This window comes from Amphiprion ocellaris, chromosome 4 (genome assembly GCF_022539595.1).
Source record: "Amphiprion ocellaris isolate individual 3 ecotype Okinawa chromosome 4, ASM2253959v1, whole genome shotgun sequence".
Classification (NCBI taxonomy): domain Eukaryota; kingdom Metazoa; phylum Chordata; class Actinopteri; family Pomacentridae; genus Amphiprion; species Amphiprion ocellaris.
In genome coordinates this window covers 10,795,084-10,819,053 of record NC_072769.1, presented here as the reverse complement: position 1 = coordinate 10,819,053, position 23,970 = coordinate 10,795,084, and the positions used below count along the sequence as shown (strand labels likewise).

At 39.6% G+C, this 23,970-nt stretch overlaps 3 protein-coding genes across 4 annotated transcripts in view; 1 reads left to right on the top strand and 2 right to left on the bottom strand.

The window, feature by feature from the left end:
- ube2o (ubiquitin-conjugating enzyme E2O) overlaps positions 1 to 4,659 on the bottom strand; it is a 44,608-nt gene extending 39,949 nt beyond the window's left edge. Inside the window, exon 1 of the mRNA XM_023263682.3 lies at positions 4,111 to 4,659. Coding sequence (XP_023119450.1) covers positions 4,111 to 4,566 — 456 coding nt within the window. The 5' untranslated portion in view covers positions 4,567 to 4,659. The remainder of the gene's footprint in view (positions 1 to 4,110) is intronic.
- Positions 4,660 to 6,637: 1,978 nt separating this feature from the next.
- aanat1 (arylalkylamine N-acetyltransferase 1) lies at positions 6,638 to 10,553 on the top strand. The gene is made up of 3 exons (XM_023263673.3): positions 6,638 to 6,931; positions 7,296 to 7,450; positions 9,302 to 10,553. Exons 1-3 carry the CDS (start codon positions 6,784 to 6,786, stop codon positions 9,605 to 9,607), a joined length of 609 nt encoding a protein of 202 aa, XP_023119441.1. The 5' UTR covers positions 6,638 to 6,783; the 3' UTR covers positions 9,608 to 10,553.
- A 243-nt stretch (positions 10,554 to 10,796) lies between these two features.
- LOC111564216 (inactive rhomboid protein 2) overlaps positions 10,797 to 23,970 on the bottom strand; it is a 31,344-nt gene continuing 18,170 nt past the window's right edge. For both annotated transcript variants that reach the window (XM_023263671.3, XM_055009635.1), the window contains exons 8-18: positions 23,432 to 23,650; positions 22,944 to 23,055; positions 21,587 to 21,661; positions 20,737 to 20,898; positions 20,034 to 20,119; positions 19,815 to 19,878; positions 19,559 to 19,653; positions 19,354 to 19,429; positions 19,133 to 19,233; positions 18,392 to 18,545; positions 10,797 to 13,285 (exon numbers count right to left, since the gene is read on the bottom strand). In XM_023263671.3, the coding sequence (XP_023119439.2) occupies positions 12,854 to 13,285; positions 18,392 to 18,545; positions 19,133 to 19,233; positions 19,354 to 19,429; positions 19,559 to 19,653; positions 19,815 to 19,878; positions 20,034 to 20,119; positions 20,737 to 20,898; positions 21,587 to 21,661; positions 22,944 to 23,055; positions 23,432 to 23,650 (1,576 nt within the window). In that variant the 3' untranslated portion in view covers positions 10,797 to 12,853. The remainder of the gene's footprint in view (positions 13,286 to 18,391; positions 18,546 to 19,132; positions 19,234 to 19,353; positions 19,430 to 19,558; positions 19,654 to 19,814; positions 19,879 to 20,033; positions 20,120 to 20,736; positions 20,899 to 21,586; positions 21,662 to 22,943; positions 23,056 to 23,431; positions 23,651 to 23,970) is intronic.

The window sequence follows — 23,970 nt, the reverse complement described above, 5'->3', positions numbered from 1 at the left end:
GCCGACAACAACTGAGGTGTCCTCGTTCATACCTGTACCGAGATGAAGATCTAAGCCTCCTCACTTCCTCTGGGAAATGTTATTAAGATTTCATAGGGTGAAAAAAAATGTTACAGTGAAGAAGTGAACTGCATATGTGCTCCTGCTTCTGGGCTACTGGTGGAGTTAAAGCCGATCCTTGGAGGTTGTTTCTGCTTGTGGAATTTGCTCACTAAAACAAGCAAATCTGAGTCAATGGCAAAGATTTACTGATTCCCTGAAAAGTGGCAACAGATGATATCTAATGCATTAGACTTAAAAGGACTTGTGCAAACGTGATAGTGAAAGTAGTTAATTCTCTACACACACAAACACAATATAGACATTTGCTTGAGCTAACAACTGACACCCCAACCAACTTCAAGTACATTGTTTTCCTGTGTGCATACATCAATCAGCCACGACATTAAAACCTCTTGCTTAACACCGTGTCTCTGAAAGTGCCCTGTGATATCAAGCACAAACATGTTCGCAGCAGATCCTTTAAGTACCAATAGTCATGAGGTGGAGCTTCAGTGGAGACTTGCTTTTCAAGTACATCCTACAGATTTGGAGGCCCAGTCAGCACTCTGAACTCTTTGGCATGTTTCTTAAACCATTCTTGAAGCAGTTTTGCAGTGAAACAGGGAGCATTCTCCTGCTGAAAACAGCCACATCCATCAGGGAACACCGTTGCCATGAAGAGGTGTACGTGATCTACAGCAATGATTAAGCAGTTGGTACGTGTCAAAGTAACGTTCACATGAATTCAGGACCTAAGCTTTCCAAGCAGAACATTTTCAAGAGCATCACCAGGCCCTTGCTGACTTGTCTTCTCCCCAAAATGCATCCCGTTACCTCTTCCCCAGGTAAACAAAGCACACACACTCAAATGTCGACATGATGTTTTTTTTTTTTTTTTTTTTTTTTTTTAAATGTGACTCATCAGAGCTTTCAAACATCTTCTCTACTCCACGGTCCTGTTCTGACACCCACCTTCCCATTGTAGGAGCATTTAGCAGCAGATACAGGCTCACTCTGATCACTCTGTCGCTACTTATGCAGCCAGCTGAGATGCACTGCGTGTTGTCTTTCTATCATGGCCTGCATTAATATGCTACAGTAGCTCTTCTGATTGGACCATCAGCAGCCTTCGCTCCCCACCCACATTAATGAGCTTGAGCAGCTCACCAGGTGTCCTTCCTTGGACTAGTTTTGGTGGTTACTAACCACGGCATACTGGGAACATCTCCCAGGACCTGCCAGGTTGGAGATGCTCCGACTCAGTCTTCAAGCCGTGTTGTCCACATCAAAGTTGCTCAGATCTTTACCCATTTTTCCTGCTTCAAACTTGAAGAACTGACTGTTCCCTTACTGCTGAAAGTATTCCACTCCTTCGCAGATGCCATTGCAGTAAGATAACAAATGTTGTTCACTACCTGTCAGTGGTTTCAATGTTGTAGCTGACCGGTGCATATAATTTTCTTGCCTCATCCCTCTTTATATTCATGAAAGAAAGTCAGAGATCAAAATAGAGAGAAAGTTCTTTTTCTCACTATACAACATAATGAACTAGATGATGGAAAAAGGGCAACAACCAATTTAACTGTATTTAATTTTATATTATCATAAGGATATATACTGCACTCTAAAATTATTTCTAGAAATCAATTACAAAACTATAACGCTGAGAAAATACTACACTTATAAATCGCTAGAGTAAGTCTGACAAGTGTGTCAGCTTTTTAAGCAGCAGTTTTCCTCCTCCTGATCACTTATGGGAGAAAACATTTTTACTGAGATGCAGCCTGCAGAATAAATGTAAGTCAAAAATTTGTGTAAATACCATCTTGGAGATACGCAACTTTGCATACTGCAGGAAGTAATCATGAATTATTGATTAGAATCTAAAACCATGCTCTCAGGATAGATGTAGAGAATAAAAAGGAGGAGCCTGGTGAGAATGGGCATGTGGTGCATCCAGATAAGCAAACGAGAAATCACTGCAAGAGAACTACACAATGATATCCATACACGTGCACATCATCGCACACTAGATACTCTAGGGACACAGTGTTAATGCTCCACGTGGCGTGTAAACATCAGCATTATTGTTTCAGGGACATGTCGTTGGGCCTTTGTTGTAACAAAGGTTGAATGACACTCAGACCAGAACTTTACTCATTTAGTTCAAAAGACAAAGCGATGCAACACAGGTCCTTAAATAGGCTTCTTCTGGTTCTATCCTGTGTCCCTGAAATGAGGTTGTATGAGCTTGTTCCAGACCTGTCCTCCTTCAAACCCTGTGACCCCTTTTCCACAAAGCCCAGGAGAAATCTAGAGAGGCCCTAGAGAATTTACATGACAGTGCAGCTTTCCATTTCTCTTCACCAGCTACAATTTAATTCATATTTTGGCTGTAAAATGAAAATGAGAACCAAGTAGATTTCTCAAAGAAAGTGCCAGGAAAAACAGATGTGCATAAGACAGTGTCGTTTATCAGCATTTATGGGGAAATGTTGATGCGGCCTTTCATGTCCCATGAATTTAAACAAAGATGTCAAACTTGCCATGGAAATGAGTATGTGACCAGAATTAGGATGTATATATCAAGCCTAAACCAAGATGCGGGTTAACAAAGTCACATTATCAACAACGTAAAATGGGTCTAGCACATCACGGCTATGGTTCGGACTCCATGGATTCAGGATTGTACACAATTACTTTGATAACTCAGAAAGCCTTCTTCTGAAAGAAGATTTCTCTGTGTATGTACCAGTGAAGAAGACTTTACTACAACCATCACCCACAACTGGTCAACATTCACTGAATTATCAATTCATAGGTCCATTATGTTCATCCTGTCAATAATAAACTACCATTACAAAGATTAGTGTAACAATAACTGATTGTGTATTATTTGGGCTTTTTGGGCTTATTGAAGTTGTTTAATCAACAAGGTTTGGAAAGCTATAATTTTTTGAATAAATGATGCTAAAATATCCAAATTTCAGTTACTCAAATGTAAAATTTGATGGTTTTGTTGGAGTTTTATGATAGTAAAATGAGTTGTTGATAACTTTATAAATAAAGATAAAGAAAACAAGCAGCAGATTATTCAACAACAATGAGCAGCAGCACCTGAAAATAAAATGTAAGAATTAATAACGCAAAATTGCTAGAGCAGCTGCCACTAATGACTCAGAAGTCTCTTTAAATGGTCTTGTTTTATCTGACCAACAGTTCCACACCCAAACTTATCTTGTTTACAATGATACACAACCGGGAAAAAAAGCTGCAATTTGTTAAATTTGATAAAACGGACCCAACAAATGATGCTGGAAATTTGACAACACAATTTATCAATTAGCAAAATAGCTGCCTGTTCATTGTTGCTGATAATCGATTACTTCTTGTAGCTCAAAAAATGTTGGTTATCGCTGTAAAGTATCTGCAGTTATTACTGTCAACCTGACATCGAGTCTGAATGTGTTGAAAGATTTCCTCTGCTAATCTCTGTTAGGTCTGTGTTCAGCTCTGTCACTGTCCACGGTGGTTTGAAACAAAATGCAGGTGTAGTTATGATGTTAGCCATGGCGCTATTCAAATATTAACGCTTCTTCTATCACATACAACGCTTGGTCTCAGGCCAGGTCACACCCAGCCGAGGAACGACAGGATGAGCTAATCAATAGGTGTAAGGCTCCTAGCCGGGACCTGCACCTGCCAAAACCTGCACACCTCCACTTAAGGAGCAGCTGCCCGGACACTCGGTCGTGTATGTCTGGTGTACCACAGCTAGCTGGACGCAGTCAGGTGAAACAAGCCCGTTCAGCCTGCCGGGACCAGCTGAGAGACATGAGGCTAGGAGCTATACTGCTAGCTAGCGTGTGTGCTTGAACGCTAGCCAATTAGCGGGCTAGGTTGTACGTTTTAGGCAGATGGATTAGGTGAACCTTATCCCTGACTGGCTCACAAGCCGACTTTTCTCCTCCAATAACACAACAGGCAGCTAAAAACCAGTGCGGTCCTCATGCCAGTCTGAGACCAGCACCCAGTGCCAGTGTAAACAGTCAACACATTAGCTGGTACCTTTGTCTCCCTGATGTCCTGCTTTCCTCCTTCAGGGTACCACTGGACGCGGACAAATCCCCTACCGAGAGGCCGACTCGGAGTGTCCACGGCACTCTCAGTGTCCGAACCACATGGGACTCGTCCTCCACCTCCACCTCCTCCTCCTCCTCCTCCGCCACCACCTCCTTCTCCACCGCCTCTCCCTCCGCCATCGTCGAGGTCCGAGTCCGAGTTGAAATCCTCCTCGCCGTGGATCATCCGTACGAGGCCAAACCGGACTGAGCCGCGATACCGTCCGGAGACCAGGTCGTGGGAGAAGAGCAGCCGCTGGGAGCCGTCCGCCGTGGGAGAGAGAGCCATGGATGGAGGCTCCGAGCCCGGGCTAGCTGCGGGAGAGAGGCCCGGTGTCGGTGATGCTGCCGTGGCTGCTGCGTCCGTTGTGGCCGCCGCATCCGATGCTACGGGCTCCGCCATCGCTGCTGTTGTCAGGGAGTGATGCTAGAGCGCGAGGATGACGGTGGAATGAAAAAAAGCTGTAACCTGGAAGCAGCGAAGTGCACGTGGTTACGTAGCTACGCAGGGCTACGTAACTAGCGCAGAGCGGGAGCGTCATGACGCAGTACCTGCTGTCACCACGGAGAGGCGCCGTCAGACAGAAGCAGCAGTGAACAGATAAAAACTGCTGTTACTGTGGGGACAACATATATATAATATATTATATATAGTTTTTTTTTTTTTTTTACGTTAACAGCAAGAAATTACGTCCTCGAATGTCCTTTTTTGCCCATAACCGAAAGATATTCAGATTATTGTCACGGAGAAAGACATACAATACAATACAATACAGTAACTTCATTTATTCAATCATCATAAATTCAATCATCAGAAAATATTCAATTTTAGTAAGCTGGAATCTGACAATTTTGACTTTTTTTTCTTAAAAAAAACTCAGATCAATTAACTGATCATAAAAATAGCTTGTGATTCATTTAACGGATGAAAGCTAATCGGTTAGTTGTTGTAGCTCTACGAAAAACAATCCACTTTATTGAAAACAGAGCTTATGGAGCTATATGCTACATAGTTTTTTCTCTGTCTTAAATTCTTGAACATTCAGTTGTTGCTATGTCCACACACACAAAAGACAAATTCAAAGAAAACATATGATTGTATTAAAACAAAAACAATATTTTACGTCATTTAATCCTAAAGCACCTTCTGTTGGCAATGTCAGTATAGAATAAAAGAATAAAATGACGATTTGCTTCTAATGAGTAGATTACAGCAGGTTATTATTCTGTGCCTCACGTTTGATATCTGTAAGTGGTGACATAAGTGAAACATAAACCTTGTAGTTTGGTTCGTTAGAATCTGTACAATGTACTCCAAAGTTCTCCAACATAAAAACATTTGCAAAATAAAAAATCTCAGCCAAAAAAGGCAAACATGTAAATAATGTCCACATAAAAAATGAACAGTTTTACAAAGTACGAAAAGTAATTTGTACTTTGACGGTGTTTGGCCAGAAAATTACATAATTTTTTACTTTATTTGAATAAGAAATAAGTAAAAAGTTATTTTATAGATTTTCACTTTTTAAAAAAAGAGCCAAAATTCTATATAAAATGTGCATATCAAAACATTTTATTTTTATATATAGTAATTTAATCACATTGTTTTACTGTACCTTATCTAAAAACATCATTCATTTACATTCCGAATTTGTGGCACCCTGGCAGCCAAATGTTCACCACTTTTTACGATAATAATAACAATAATTATTATTATTGTTTATATTGTGCATCCCTTAGTTGCCTCCTAAATACGAACCACACAAGATAAACGCGGTAAAGCTTTCAGTTCTGCTGCTATCCTGTCTGGTAATAAAACTTTTTCTACATCTAGTGAGAAATAAAGTATTTTTCCCCCCCAAAGGTCAACAACTTGAAGTTGTTAAGAGGAATTATTTAACCCTGAAGAGGTGACAAACAAACTCCTACACGTCGAGTAATCCTCTTACGGATCTGGAAAATAAAGCGTGGAAAAATCGTGAACTCTACTTAAAGGGACAATGGACAGCCAATGGAAAGTCTCCGTCAGAGAAATCACATGAAGAAGTGAAGTCCTTAAGATGGCCCAGTTAAGCAACACGGAGGACGCTCAATCTGCTCAGTGGCAACATTAATAAATACTGACACTGTGGTGGTTAACCGATCAGAAAACCTTTCTACAGCTAGACTCTCATTGCTCTAAAGCACTCCACTGATTGTTAAACCTGGCATGAATATTGACAACAGATTGGTAATATGTTGGTATGGGAGCTCCAACACATGATCAGTAAAATCCAAATCTGCTGCGGGTCTGATGGACGCATGACGAGGATAATTCTCAACCCACAAATATCCCCCCTCAGCCCGTGTAAATATGTTTATTGTTCAGTGTACTCACGGGGAATGGAAGGTTTGATCTCACAGCTCACTTCAGGATTAGAAACACCCCCCCCCACCCCCACCCCGCAATGTTATAAATACTGAAGGTGCGCCACTCTCAGCGCAGTCTTTACGCGCACTGGTACAGTCCTGTTACGCACGGATCGGGCTTTTACCGAAGCTCGTGTTAAAGAAGTCAGAGTGAAATCTCAGTGCAAATTCTTTCACTTTCCTTCAAAACCTTCTCGGGAAACATCACATCATGTCGGTGGTGAGCGCAGTGCCGTTCATGAAGCCGCTCCACATGCGCTCTCCGGTGCCGCGGGGCCGCCGCCACACGCTACCGGCCAGCGAGTTCCGGTCCCTCAGCCTGGAGGACGCCATCAGTGTGTTCGAGATTGAAAGAGAAGGTAAACGAGCGATTTATATTTACTTTATAGACTTACAGCACTCGCCACGGCGGTCTGTCTTTAAGATAGGCATTCCTGGCGCAATTACGCACGCGAAAAATGTTTAGGAAAGGGAATTCATCCAGTCGCAGCAGCTTCCACATACTGGTGAGAAGTAAAATAATCGTATCTATTGATATAAAATGCCTTCACAGAAACGTTTTCAGTGACCTTATCCCTACATTTGGTTGCTCTGATCCATATCTTTCCACCACATTTTCAGTATTTGGAACATTGCGCGCACTTCTTTGGAATCCGGGCGCCTTGATGTCTAATTTTCTGATCGTTGACTCTCCTCCTCCTCCTCCTCCTCCTCCTCACACAGCCTTCATCTCGGTGTCCGGCGAGTGTCCCCTCCACCTGGACGAGGTGCGTCACTTCCTCAGCCTGTGTCCTGAGCTGTCTCTTGGCTGGTTCGAGGAGGGACGGCTGGTGGCTTTTATCATCGGCTCACTCTGGGACCAGGAGAGGCTTACCATGGTAAGACAGAGCGCAGGACACCTGTACACCGATTTGTTTCCGGCTGACTGACGAGGAAAATTTAAGACCAAGGGTCAAAACAGATTAAGAGAGGAGATTTAAGTGAATATTTATGGTAGATTGTGCTCGAAAACAGAGCTGGTGATAATAAATTGTCAAGCAGAGTCACCTAAATCACTATGGCCCTCAGTTCAGGTTTAGAGTGGAGCAGAGATCCATCCAGCTTAATTATGAATTTGTCTCTGCCTTTTCTTGAAACTGTGATACAGATACAGTTAAAAAAAAATCGTACTGCTGTGATTATGTTAAACTGCAGCAAATCTGAAATGAAAGTTTCTGAAGTTTTATTTCTCACATGTGTACATGATATTTAGTGAAATGGCATACTCCTGAGAATATATATGCAATAAAGAGTTAAAATGATTTTTTTAAAGTAAATATATAGCTGCATTGAAAACAGAAATAACCTAGAAAGCGGCATCAATGTCACTCTTAAAAGGAAAACCATTTTTACAAGTCTTGCACATACATAAGAGCAAACATGCAAATGTGCAAAGGAGTCACAGAGAACAAGGTGCTGAATAGAAAGAGGTCACAATATGTCATATTAAGATCTCTGTGCATCAGCTCTCCTATGTGTCCTAATCACAGAGAGAAAAAACAAACACTTTATTCCTAATGAGACACTTTCAGTTCACTTTCTGTTCTGTAAATGTGACTCTGGAGGCAAAAACAAACACTTGACTGACAGAGAAGAAGCAGTGAGAGGTTAAAGTGATACAAAATGTTACCAAATTATAGTGAAATGACTGGTGTTACAGAGAGAATTTAAAATGGCAACTTACAGGCAAAGATTAGCCATTACTGGTCATATCAGTCCCTGAAATCTACTGAATTGCAGCTCTCCCAGGAACACCTAACAAACCGCAGCTATGATGGACTATAGATGTGCTTAATTACAATTGTGAGGTGTTCAGAGTGTAATATTGTACGTTTTCCTTCATCTATTTTACAAACAATAAGTTAATTTACATATTAACTTTTAGAAACAAAAAGTCAAACTATATTCCTATGTAGACCACACTATGTCTCTGCTTCATACATGTTAATGCATCACTGATGACCGTTCAGAAATGGCCTGAATAACATTTTCCAATGGATTTTAATGCAACATTCAAATGCAGAATTGTTTTTAAAATTCTTTGGGTAATAAATCAGTGCAATTCTTGCTTTTCCAGTTATGGCTCTAAAGCTTTGGAAAAGACTTTTTCTTTCAGACCTCTCAGATGTTCCTCTTCTTTTGACACTTCAAAGAAAAATATCAAGACATATGTTTTCAAGGGTTTTTAGTTGCTCATATTGGTCTTAATTTATGTATTACTTAAACTTACAGGCTGTAATTTTACAGTCAAACACTACAAGAATAAAAAACTTTTTGTAAAATACAGATTCTTAATGTGGACATTATTTCCAGTTTTGGCCTGTTGTTTTAAATTTTAAATAGGTAAATTAATACTTTTTTCCTGTGAGTTTACTAGTTACTATCAGCAATTTAACAAAACAGGGAAAATCTGTAAAATAATAATAAAGTTTTTTAAAATTACATTAAAAACTTCTAAAAAAAAAAAAAACATTCATTATTTATAGTATATATAAATAAGTTTGATTTGAATCAACTTGATTTACTGTAATAAATGTAAATTTTTGGGGGCATTAATGCATCTGTACTTAAAGCATTTGGCCTTTTGGCTTCGTGCTGCAGCTTTAAATGTCACTGTAAGAAGCCCGACAGGTGTCTCAACAACACAGTTACTTGTTCTCACAGCTCTGCTGTTGCTCTCTGCTCCCCAGGATGCTCTGACTCTCCACAAGCCTCACGGCCCCACCGTCCACATCCACGTCCTGGCCGTCCACCGGACCTTCCGCCAGCAGGGGAAAGGCTCCATTCTGATGTGGCGCTACCTGCAGTACCTGCGCTGCCTGCCCTACGTCCGCCGCGCTGTGCTCATGTGCGAGGATTTCCTGGTTCCCTTCTACCAGAAGTCAGGCTTCAAGGTTCAGGGCCCCAGCGAGATCACAGTGGGACCCCTGACCTTCATCGAGATGTTCTACCCAGTCAGGGGCCACGCCTTCATGCGGCGTAACAGTGGTTGTTGAAGACTGAGGGACTTAAAGTGGATCTTTCCTGGCTGTTGGTGATGGTTGGACCCCACCTCCAATGGAAACAGAAAAGGGGACACATGAGCAGTTTAGCTGTGACCGGTGCAGTGATAGTGTTTCAGATCATCACTGTGAGTGGAACTTGCTCAGCAGGTAGTGAGGCGTGAAATCTGAATTCTGCACAGAGCTGAAAACAAAGAGTTGCCATCCAGCTGCCAACAACAGCTGCTTGGAAAAGTGGTCGGAAACAGAAAAGATGTCTTGAGTTGTATTTTAGTGTGTTTGTAACATAGCATCTAAATCATTAGAGCAAATTCAGCTTTTTTTTTTCATATAAAGCTATTTTGATAAATGCTGGACATTTATTAATCATAGAATGCAGCTGCCTTGCTTCTTTTTTTATATATTTGTTTTGTCTAACATGGTTTCAGGCTCTCAATGAAGCCCATGAGGACAAACTTAGTAAAATGAATATTAATTCTATGTAGGTCTTTTACAGTTGTTTTAGAACATCCGTGTACATGTTGTGCATCGTATAAATGCAGTAATTATACATCGATATGCCAAAGTAAACAAGTAAATCTACAGTTATGGAATAAAAATACAAAGGAGGGATATCAGCTACCAAATGCCAGAAAATGATTCTTGCTTGTGCATCGTTTAATATTAAGATTTGAGAGGTCCTGTCAGTGACTCTTCACAAAGTCTGTGGCATTAATGTAAATGTTCAGAAAATCTATGAGTCACGTTCTATAAAACCCCTGTACACATCAGTATATCTATATATTCTGAGTATATTTGCTTCAGAGATGTCTTCTTTAGTCTCCTATCATGTTTTCCTTTTAGACAGTCACCACCTTTGCCTCCCACAGTCTTGAATCAAGACGAATTTGTTTTTTTTATGCTGTTTTGCTCTTAAAATAATAAAAGGTCTATTTTCTCACTTGTTTTTATATTGCCTCATTGTCTCATTAGAAATTTTCATTTGAATAGTTGCTGAGGAAACACTTCTCACCACTCGGTCCATTCTAGTGGATCTTCTTGAACTTTCATTCAACTTGTTAAGATTTTTTTTTGTGAGCACAAAGGACCACATGTTAAAGTTCGTTCTTGACCTTGGGAACAAATGCTTTTAACACGGCAGACAACATGGGCCTAACATGAAATTTAATTCCCTGCAGACCTGTGAACTTCATAAGAGTGCATTTATTTTGACTGCTTTAATTGACACATATTTTCACATACAAAACCAAAGCAAAAAAGAACAATACCTTGACAATGACCTGAAAAGTAATTTTAAACTTTCTCATTTTAAGCTATTAAATAGGAAAAAAAAGGATGAAATTATTTGGTCCCTATGCAAACACAGCTGCTGCTGCTGCTGCATATTCATGATGGTGGATTTGGTTGTTGTGGTTCAGCTCAAACATTCACATGCTCCCATGTCCGAAGGCACAGAAAAGAGGTTTTCTTAAAAAAGGTCGACGCTATTGTTCACACTTTGCCTACGAGGGCCGAGTCGTGTGGCTGCAGCAGTCTGCTAAAACGGAATAATACATCTACATTTTCCAACATCTGAACTGCTTTTTAACAACTTGTGTCCTGAAAAACACCAGATGATCAGTGAGTCACCTCTGTCGACAAACTCACATAATCTCGTAACTCACTTAGTAACTAAACTCACATAATCCTCTACACAGGAGTCATTACTGGGGCTTTCCTAACAGCTGGGGTCAACACATACCAGAAACCTGAATAACGACAAACAACGAACAGCGACATTTAAAGCCAAGGATGTGAGAAATGTTTCATTTTAGGTGTCAGGACTTACCACATTCAAACAGGAACATCTACTGCGGGTCATGGACCACAACCCAAGCATTCAGCTGCATGAGCACAGACAAAAGGAAATGTAGAGAACAAGGCTTCCATCCGTCCTGATTTAGTTTCAAACCATCTGTCTTGTATTGTTTAGTATCAGTGAGTGTAAATAGTGAAACCAGAGACTCTTACAGTGCATTTCACAAGTTAAGGGCCTGGGGAAAACTTAGATAGGATCATGTGAGTATGGTTTCCATAGTCAAAAAATACAGTATAAAACCTGCTTTGATCTAACAAAAAGCCAGATTAAATCATTGCTCCTAGAATAAATATTATGTGTGTGATGTATTTCAGAGAAAATCTAGAAAATGCTTTAGGCACAACTGTGATCAGAAAAATATGATCAAATGGTGACATTAAAAGCAGGGATTATTTTAAAATTCATACGTAGCAGGGACATACAGAAAGGTGACTGTAGAAAACAACATGCATATATGAGAATAAAAAGCAGCATGTGAGCTTAGTTAGGTTAGGGTCACAAATATGTTCATCAGGGGTCAAAAATTTAATCACAAACCAAATGCAAAACTACAGTGAGGCATCTTTGTAAAATGGCATAGTCCGTTTAAGGCAACTAGTGGTTATAGATAGAAATCTTGCCTTAGTTGACCACTGATATTAGATTTTTCCTATTCCAGCTGCACAATGAATACTTGGAAAATATCGTTACCTTTAGCATACCATTTCAGGATTCAAACAATATTGATTGACATGCCAAGTGTGCATACATACAATGAGCAAAAATTTTATAATTGGTTCGGAAAAACACTTCTCACTATTTTGAAAAGCAGCAGAACATAGCTTTTGTAGTGTTAAATCCAGTGTGGCTGAAAACAAGAATTACGGTTCGGAAGCATCTAATGTATCTCAGTTTACTGGGCTACAAGATACCTGATGAACCATTTATGCACCAGTCTTTCTTTTCACTGCAGCGGTTTGTTGTTCATGGGATTAAAGGGAAACTGACTGAGACATTCCCATTGTCTTTAGATTGAAGTGACTTTGTAAAATGAAGAGGCCTGTCAGTCTTGCTCTATAAATGTTTTCATTGGTGTCCATCCTGCTTGTTTCAGTTTTAATGTCCTGAGTATCTTTTCCTGCCCTCTGATTCTGAGGACAAACCACGAAGTCGTACCAGATTTGGCTGGGGATTGAAAAGGTTGAGTAAGCTTTCCGGGAGTAAGCAAGTCAGCAGGCTGATGAGAACAGGCTGATCCTCTTCCAATTCACATGGCTTTTAAGCAGATCCTTTATCAGAAAACAATAAAAATATGATTGCCAAATCTTAAAAGGTCACCACAATGATCAGTAGTGGACCAGCAGCACAGAAGCTCCTCTTAGGTGTCATCAGGATCTTAAAGACTAGAGCACCACATGGTCAATGTCGTGGTCTATGTCATATTTTTCACAAAACTTGCTTGTGAAGGGCAGACAAGTGAGATGCTCCAGCCAGTGCCAGTTAATTGGGTAAATATAAAACCAAACGATGAGGGAAGAGAACAGGCCGATGTAGGCCAACAACGAGACAACAATGAGGATACGTTTCCGATACTTGTCAAATGTCCCGAAGGTGACGTAGGGCAGGAAGGCAAAGGACAGCAGCAAGCCGCTGAGGAAGCCAAAGATGTGGGCGATGTTATCGATCCACGGCAGAAGGCCACACAGGAAGAGGAAGAGGACGATGCCCACCAGTTTGAGAAAGGCCTTCCACGGCTTCTCCAGCATCTGCCAACCTTGGAACAGCTCAACGAAGAGGCAAGCAAGGAGGCCAAACTGAGACCCTGCGGGACCCACCTGGAGGGAGAGAACGCAAGAAAAACACAAGTTCACAGATGATGAAATATCTTTAAAAAAAAAAAATAAAAAATCTTAACATTCTGAACTCCAAGCAGTTTCTGGGCATTTTTAACACCTATCACATATTATGGACTGTGGGCTGATTTCTTATTTTCTATTAATATAAAGTCCTGCATCTCTATGGAAACAGCACACTCATAGCTAAAAGAAGAAGGAACTAAAGAATCCCTGCTGTGCAGTATGACACTTTTAAGATGTCACAAACAAAAATAAAAATAAAACAACAAAAAAGAAAGACAGTTAAACTTCTCTGATTATTCATTTTACAAAAATTGAAAAAAACTGGAGTCAACATGCTAAAGATTATTGCAATTGTTCACAGGTTTTACCAGGAATGTATTATATTTTTTATACAGGAAAAATGGTGGCTCTACATACAACAGATATTTTACTAATTAGATTTGGAATTTGTTTCGATACTTCTCCCCTTTCTGTAAACAACTGTTCCATCTAAGTAACTAAAGGTTCTACATATGCTGGGGTGCACGGAATTTCTTTAGTTTTTTACAGAATGTGCTTTTTGTAAATTATATATTTTTGGCGCACTTTTAAATGTTGAAAACCTGATGTTTCTTTCAGTTCTTTCAAATGGCATCATTTTAGCAATTTTACAAATGCTAACATGCCTTTGAAACACGCTAGACAGTTTTGGGATTCAGAGGCTTACTAAAGGTTGGTTTTACTCCGGACCAGAAGATGAGGAGCTTTTTAACAGTATAAATCCACTTACATTTCTAACACCCTCCCCATTGTGTCTACAGAAGACCTACACGTATGACTCAGCACACGCATGACACACAGTTATCTTTGACGTGTACTGGAAATAAAATGCATACATCCTGTTTACTGCTTGCATGGGGCTTTTTGGTAACTATCTGCTCCACTTATTTGGTAGATAATACAGGGTCACACACGCATGTGGAATAGATTTTAAGTTAAATGTGTCAGTCAAGATTTTATTCCTTATCAATACCATAAAACATTATATTTTTTCTATATTTAATATATATATCAGCAAGGGATGCTAGGATTTATTTGTCTCTTGATATTAATTGGACACTGTGTCACAGGGAATTATGTCAGTATCTGGATAAATTATATTTTAGAGGAAAGAATGACATGATTTGTGTCCTGCAGGAATGGAAATTAATTGGCAGCCTGTTTCGGACGTCTGAATTGTTGCACACACCAGCGATTTAATAAGCGAATAATGGTGACTAATGAAGAGAAACAAAACTGACAAATTCAGTCTAGTTATCAGGTGAGTTGACTAGATTGATGTGTAATTAACACAGACAGACGCACAGGTTGTATTGGACCAGAGCAGCAGAGATTTAACCTGTTTACTAAATCTTGGCAGCAAGTTCTCAGGATAGTATTTAAAGTAACAATTATTTACACTGGCTCGTAGTGACCTGATCTGGGAAACTGTAGTTACTGTTAATGAATAACAACTCACCAAGTTTTGTCTTTGGTCACGATATCACATAGTAATCCCAATCAATAAGCAGAAACAGCTTTGGAGAAATTTGAGTGACTCTCTGTGGCTCTATGGGGATTGTGAAACTTGACAAAGGTGATGATTACTGCAGGTTGACCTGCACACAGTCTGTCTTAGTTATAGATCTAGTTCTGGAAAAGAAGTATAGTATGAGTCCTGGGTCGGGCGATAAAGGTCAATAGATTAGAGTGACGTCAAGGCTGAGTTTGGAGGCTTGGCTTGGTCAGAGGCAGATGGCTAATCTGTGAAGACATTAAACAACCACAAACAGAAAAAGAGCATGGCACTCCACCCACACGCCTCAGTCACGCAGGCCGACACGCTCCTCACACGGGTGACAATCACTCGCTATTGGCTGACACAGATAATATTGGGAGCGACGTTTGGTTGAAGCAGTGACTTGAAATACATCTGTTCACCTCAGTATATGTCTGAATTTTCCCTTTGGATTAATAAATTATCTGTCTGTCTGTCTGTCTGTCTGTCTGTCTGTCTGTCTGTCTGTCTGTCTGTCTGTCTGCCTGCCTGCCTGCCTGTCTGCCTGTCTGCCTGTCTGTCTGTCTGTCTGTCTGTCTGTCTGTCTGTCTGTCTGTCTATCTATCTATCTATCTATCTATCTATCACAAGTCGTGTTTTCCCTGAATAGGGTTTTGATCAAATTCCCATTTGTGTGTGTCAAGGGACTCACTCAGAATAAAGTTGCTCATTGTACTCCGCTTCACTAAAACTTTTAAGATCCAGTTGAACAATGGAACTTTGTCGTGTTAAAGTGCCACTTCATTCCTGTTATTTCTTATTTTCAGAAAATGTTGCAACTTAGGCACCTACTCTCCCACTTGAACTAAATGAAGATGTTTTCCAGAGTACATTCAGTCCTCTGCTCCACATTTGGTCATTTGTGAGGACTCTCTCAATCAGATTTCTAAGTGAAGAATGTAGAATTTTATATATACTCAGTGCATCAATATCATCCGTTTTAGGATCAAATGGATTTTACAGTTCACATCTATATAGAGGAAACAAGCGGCCTGCCTAGTAGCAATAGTATAGTAAGGGGCACCATATGTCCGCTTAAAGGAAATATATGAATTATATTTAACATATTAATACTTTAGAACACAGAATAAAAACTAATTCAGCTGCTATGATTATTTCTATAACAGCATTGCTACATTTACTGAAATATACATTTGTACATAGTATTTACTCTTCCATCACATCACAGAGTCACGCAGTGTATAGTACAGCTTGAGAATAGCATAACTTCTCGTCACATGTTCCAACCAGTGCATTCCCAGACAGACTGACTGTCCTGCTCAGTCTAATTCTTCTTGGCAAGTGACACATGTATAATCTCCACTTACACTTCCAGGTAACTATTCCCACAGAACAGTCTTCAAAATCTTATTATCAAGTATCAAATTAAAACGCTGGCAGACGTGAGATTGTCAACATAAGAAGTCAGAACTATCCATATTACTTTTCCAGTGTATTATTTTAAAGCTTCATTTTTTTAGGTGCTCGCAGTGGTCTGATTTAATTAATATATTCTAGCATCAAAATGTCAAGTGTAACAAAGTCTCCGACCTTCATCAACGTCAATGTAACTGGAGGAAGATGGAAGTCCCTCCTTCACTTGTCATAGTTAAAGCTACATTGCATTATTTCACTGTGAAGAAACAGAGATGACAGAGCATCTAAAATGACATACTACAAACTAACCATGCAATGATTTCATGAAAACATTACTTAAAAATGTGATAAGGCTGGAAAACCTGTCAGTAGCAGATGCAAAATATGAATTATTGGAAGTGTATTTTGTTTTACTTTAGTCACAGCTGTTGTTTGACTCATATTTGCTCGAGCCATGGGGGCTCCTTGACTCAACAGTTAAAGAATAATCCATCTAAATCGCCTCTTTAAGTGGATTGACCGCCCTCAGTTGCACCTCGCATGTGCTTCCTCTGGTTATTCCTGGTGTCTGAAGTCCTGTGAGCTGGTTTGTCAGAAGGAGAGCTGGATGGTGGGATTTCTGGCTCTCACGTCAAGGTTTGTCATTGAGGCTCGGCTTAAAAAGATAACAGATGTCTCAATGACATCAAGACATAGATACGATGCCGAAAAAGAAAACGGACTTCATATGAATTATCTCTCATGTATGAGTACGTAAATCATACATGAAATCTGAAGCACGCGTCACTGTCAAAGTTCAAAGGGCTCTTCACACATCCACATCAATTGTCCATTAAATAAAGGGTGAAGTCATTCATGTGTGTGTGTGTGTCAGGAAAAACCAGTTCACAAACAGACGTGGATCAGAAACATTGGCAGACACGTCTGGTCTCTGTAACAATTGTCTTTGTTTTTAACAAAAAAATGTAATCCAATTTACTAAGCACCGTAGCAGTGTCCTTTGTGGACCCACACAATGGCATTAGGTTAATCTCTTAAAGGGGAAATTGGGCTACAGAGACACACAGAAAAACACAGACTTGCCAGTAAAAGTAGGTAATCTGGACTGCACTTTTCAAATGCTCAGTAAGTTGTTGTTTTTGGCTAAAATTAAACTGAAGTGTAATTCAGATGAAGTAGGAAACGTATACTGCCAAATGAGTAGAGAGCAATGATGGTGTTTTAGGTTTGTGGTACTAATGAGTATATATTGGCACAAAATGTCAGAAGGTGTCAAATGTGAGTTGTTCACAGAGTTGACTGGTCAGAGCATTTTAAAATCATTCTCAGACATGACCTAAGACAGTATGTAGCTGCAGCTGACTCAGCAACCACTTTCTCTCTCTCACACCTAATCTTGTGGTGATAACCTGTTTATGTTCTCAGTGAGTTTGTGCACCTGGAAAGTTACAGCAGATTTATTTACTTCACATATATGTGCATGAAAACAGTAGACTGCAGAAAGCATTTGTATGTTTGTCAATGCGTCTATGTTGAATTACAAGTATGCACTGTGCACATTATGTTTGTAGCTGTGCATATGACAAGCTCACCACCAATACTCTTGCACTTACAGTAAGTATACATGGTTTGGTGCGTGTGTGAACATGTCTAACACAAGGGAACTTTTGCTCCCTCTGATTATTATATTTATGAAACATTTTTTATACTTACAATAATATTTTTACTGTGAAACAAGTCTTACTATGTGAACGCATCAGTTTGGGAAATCATGCAACAGAGTATTTAATGTATTTACTCTTGGAGCACATCTAAGTAACTTAGTGCAACATTTTTTGATTGCATTTGTAAAATTACACGTAGTTTAAAATAGTTTTTTTTTTTTTTTTTTTTTTAAAAGGTAAATTAAAAAACTAAGAAAAACACAACATGGATAGAAAAGCTCAAAGTGAGCACAGCAGCTCCCCTGTTGATATCATGTTACCAACGATGTATTCATTCTGCTACACCCTGTAGACCAGATGAACACACTAGTATCCAAGCATGCCAAAATAATGTGCAAACTCTCTATGTGTGCACCTTATTTGTTTGTATGTCCAGGCATGGATTTTTTTACATGAAGAACTCACCTCAGCTCTGTAGGGCAGGAACAGGGCAGAGGCAAGGTTACCAGTGATGCCACTGAGAATGTATATGATGGAGATGCGTGCCCAACCTGCCAGCTTCTCCAGGTCTCTCAGTATGGTCATCTGGAACACTACTGATACCACACAGTGTAAAAGCCTACAAACACACACATATACATTAGTCTGAGGGTGACACGTCTGTGCAGTGGCATTTCAACCACTGCATTATGCCAAATATGCATTTTAAGGCAAGATTTGCATTATATCGTCAAGCTCCTTTGGCCTGTTTGCTTGTCTGTGTGAAAGGAGTAAACTTGAGGGAATTCCACTGTACCCAGGATTAGCTCTAAGTATTAACAAGACTCGTGAGCGAACTTCTCACGAGCATTGGGGCCTCATTTAGAAATATTTTTTAGGTCTGAATCCCCAAGGATGCTGACATAATGAAACCTCACTAAGTAATCATTCACAGCCATTGGCAATGAATGAAACAGCTCATTGACTGTGTAAAAGGCTTAACAATTCACACAGCATATCAAACATTCTCTGAATGATATTTAGCATTTACAAAGTGTTAGCACTGCAGCTGCTCCATGTATAACCAGCTCAAATAGCTTACTCGTAGTTAATGGAAAAATGAAATGTTTTAAAAAGCAAAAAATATAATCAAGAGCCCCATCTAAATCTGTGCAAAAACATTACCAAACATAAATATTTGTCTTATGATGTCAACAAGGTGCATACCCAGCATGGAGGAAGAGAGAGAGCCAGAGACGGTAGAACTGGTCAGGAACATCAGGGTTGAGGAAGGGCAACAAACCGCACACATCATCTAGACAGTGTACCTGCGTAAGAACAGCGTGGTCAAAAGTATACTAACACACTAACACACACACACACACACACACACACACACACACACACACACACACACACACACACACACACACACATACACAGGCTACCTGTGAGCAGAGTGTGGCTTCCTCATGGAAGTATCCATGCATGAAAGAGCAATACTCTCTGGTTGTGATCTCACATCTACGGGAGCAACAAGCAAAATACAATTCAATTTTGTTCCAAATGACCTGGCAATCATATGACAGTTCACCAAGCACATGATTAAAAACTTGGACATGGACCAAGGTGATATCTGCTCATGTTTCCCACCTGCCCTTCGTTCCTATGCAGCAAGGCCGTCCCTTGATGTTACAGTCCATGTGTCTGTAGCCTGTGTGGTTCCACTTTTGTGGATATGTACAGACCTGGTAAGGGACATGTAATGAAAGACAAGACAAACCTTTGATGTTAATATGTTCCTTAATCACTTATCCTTTTGGAAAGCTCAAACACAGACTAGTCAAGGAAAAAACCAGAATGATAGTCTGCAAAATGTAGTTCCTGAATAGTAGCAGTTTCCCCTCACCGGCCACTGAGTGATGTCATCTGGCCACGTATGAGGCTCAGCAGAGGCAGGCTCTTCACACACTCTGGTCACAGCGTTAAACACAGCAAGATACACCAACATGATAAGTCAGTTTTTGCACAAAATATTGCTTTTCAAGTTTTAATGATGAGTTCTTTGATTATGCTTACTTTCTGATTCTCACTTAATTAAGCAAAATGATCACATGTGCTTTCTCACCTGGGATCCTGGTGACAGACAGAACCAGAAGACCTGCTGATGTCCACATTTTCATTGTTCCATTTAATAAAGGTGGCCAGCGTTTCCTGCATAAAGTTGTTATAGTATTCATTATGCAAATATCTTTCCAATAGCACAAAATAACAAACGAATAACACAACAAATGGAACAGAATAAATTGTGTCTATCTACAGTACAGCATCCTTTACACATCTGTTTCACAAACCTTCTTAGGTTACAAGTAGATACATTTGAAATAAAAAATATCTATGTATGAAAAAAATGTGACTTAGAAATCAAGGTTTTCTCACAGTATTTAATACTGCTAGTGTGAATTTGAGAGGACATAATGAAAAAACTGTTCCATCTATCAGACACTACATGTTAAAGTGATTTAAGTCTGTGTGTCAATGAGGAAAATCTTTACAGCACAATTAAGAAGCATTTGTTATAAAGCCCAACTTTCCAGGTGATTATGTGCTTAAAGATATAAACTCACGTCCAAGTCTGTGTTTAAGAGTGCACGCAGTTTGTATCCTGTAGCAACACATATGTGTACATCAACTTCTTTAAATACATTTTTCCTCATATCCAGTTGAAATTTCATTTCATTTTAGTTGAAATACATTTTGTAAGAGTTCTTTGTCAAATCACATTTCAAGTATACACTGACAAGGTAATGCACAAAGGACAAATCACGTACAGAGCAGTCCCAGCTGTGGGTCTGCACACATCCAGAGTTGTCATTCTGAACACAGCAGCCAGATTCTCGTTCAAGGTCTTTGGCCTTCTTGATCAGACTGACGATCTGTGTGTCCTGACGGATGCAGGGTGAGAATTTGGCCCCCAGGTGGATCAGATCATCCTGAAAATTGAAGGAATTGATTGTAAAGATTAACAAATGTGTCGACCCACATATGCCTGTAAAGTGATCTTCAGAAAAAAATTAATAAAACTTGAGCTCTAATATTCACATGCATTCATTCCTGATGTAGATCAGGTCTTCTAATAAGTTGTAAAATACATGTTCAACCAGTCAGTCATGTTTCTTTATTTTTAATAAAATACAGAAACCTATCAGTGAAACTCACAATACAGACACTTAATAGTGGCAAATGAACCTTAAGTGTTCACTGTGAGGAAGGAAATGATCCGCTTGACATTTTTAGGTACATAACTGAAAATAGCATATAGTCACTTACAAAACAGTGTTGGGGAAGAGATAGGTCATTGTTTGGTAAGAACAACAGTATGTGACAGGAAATGAAGTAAGACATAAAGCTAGAAAGCTACAAACCAACAGGGTGTGACATTGCACCATGAGAAAATAAATGGTTAACCTCACCCAATAACATATCCGACTACAAAACTGAAGACCAAAGTATTCTTTATTTACCTATGTGTGTATTTTACAGCCCGGCTCTGTTTATCATGATTATGTTAAGGAACAGTTGCCTTAGCTTTCCTACATGAAGACAAATACTTACATTCACGTCATTCAAAGTGGAGGCAAAAAACATTCAGTTTAACACAGCAGCTAAATTGAGACTCACAGAGCGGGGACCAATCCAGAAGTTCTCCTGTTGTGTATACTTGACACTCTCATAAATGCCCTTGTTCTTCAGCACCTGCAGAGGGCGACAGAGTCACACAGTCCATCAGTTCTACTGCAGATTGATTAACATGAGAAAAGTACCAAAACATTTGAAGATTTTGACTGTTAATTTACGAATGAAAGATAAATTACAAACAAGTTATGTTTTTGTCTCTTAAATACATAGTTGTGTTTGATGCACTGTGCTCAGATAAAAAAATCCAGTTACTAAAATGATGACTTTAACATAATGCTTTCAGCCATGTATAGACTGAGCAGATAAAAGCTTACTAAAATATCAGATTTCTAGTTTCAATGCTTAATTTCACATAAAACAATTAGCATTAAACACACCAGATACAAAGGCATTTCAATGACATTACATATCCTAATATACACACACACCTCAATCAGGTATATCTGTTCAATTCCTTGTTAACACAAATAGCTAATCAGCCAATCACATGGCCACAACTCAATGCATTTAGGCATGCAGACATGGTCAAGACAACTTGCTGAAGTTCAAATCGAGCATCAGGATAGGGAAGAAAGGGGATTTAAGTGACTTTGAATGTGAGATGGTTGTTGGTGCCTAACGGTCTGAGTATTTCAGAAACTGCTGATCTACTGGGATTTTCATGCTCAACCATGTCTTTGGTTTACAGAGAATGGTCCGAAAAAGAGAAAACATCCAGTGAGCAGCAGTTGTGGGGACAAAAATAACTTGTTGATGTGAGAGGTCAGAGGAGAATGGGCAAACTGGTTGGAGATGACAGAAAGGCAACAGTAACTCAAATAACCACTCGTTACAACCAAGGAATGTAGAATATCATCTCTGAACGCACAACATGTCCAACCTTGAAGAAGATGGGCTACAGCAGCAGAAGACCACACCAGGTGCCACTCCTGTCAGCTAAGAACAGGAAACTGAGGCTACAATTCACACAGGGTCACCAAAATTGGACAACAGAAGATTGGAAAAATGTTGCCTGGTCTGATGAGTCTCAGTTTCAGCTGCCACATTCAGATGGTAGGGTCAGAAACATGAAAGCATTGATCCATCCTGCCTTGTAGCAATGGTTCAGGCTGGTGGTGGCATAATGGTGTGAGGGATATTTTCTTGGCACACTTTGGTCCTCATAGTACCAACTGAGCATTGTTACAATGCCTACCTGAGAATTGTTGTTAAACCATGTCAATCTCTTTTTAGTTAATTTTTTAAAATATATTTCACAGCATACCCTTCGATTTTAATGAACAGCTATATTATCCCTGATTGTTTTGTGAGAAAAGGCTTAGTTTAGAGCTTCACTCACCAGTTCAGATGTAGAATGTTGTGCAAACCCCACAGGGGCAAAACCATATGTGCAGCAGGCCAGCAATGTGATAACTATGTGGACAAATGTAATCCAGTAGGTAAAGTAGGGCCTGAAAATACAAACAAAGATAAGAGAACTTTACTGCATATCAAGTCAAACAGGTAAAAATCATGACAAGGCAATATATATTGCTCGTCCGGGTGTCAAACACATTACAGGGAAGATTATTTTTTGGTGAAACAAATCTGCATAAAACGCTGATTTATTGGACTAAAGATTACTATGCCTATTATTGAAAACCCCCTAATCTCTCTACAGATTTTCTGTCACTTCTTACTGTTATAACAACCCTAAAAATACAATATTAACAGACGTGATGGATTTCACCGATTAGGTTTTCTCTCTAACATCTACAAGTAAATTTTTTCAAGTATTAAAATAAACCATTAGCATGTCTATGCAATCAGCCGGTACTCATTCCAAACCTGTGGCTGCTGAAGTCGTCCAGCTGTTTCTGGACGTTGCTGCTGAGGCTGCGTCGATAGTGTCGGTTGAGCCATTTCCCCACAACGCCCATACCATACTGACGCTTTTGTTTGTCAAATGCAAAGTGCTTAACTTGGGAGGCAATGCGACCACCACGACGAGGATGACTCTTTTCGGGTATCACATTTGGTGTCCTGGGGGTCCGAATCATGTCCTTACTGGAAGAAGATAAGAAGGCAGAAAGAGGCATAAAAATGGAAAAGAAGAGCATGAGGCAATTCTGGTGGAGAGGGCAGAGATATGGAGTTTAGTACAACTTGTTAATCCTGCTTTTGATAAAACATCTGTTTTTTATTGGCCATACCCGTTTGACATGGTTTGAGATTCAGTCAGATCTTTAAGTACTGATTTTTTGAAGTTTACCACAATTGTGCTCAGTTTTGATCAGTAATAGCAGTAGTACATTTATCATGCGCAGTAAAATATGGTTTATTAGATATCCCAACATGAGCGCTACAAACAGTAGGAACAATCAAGG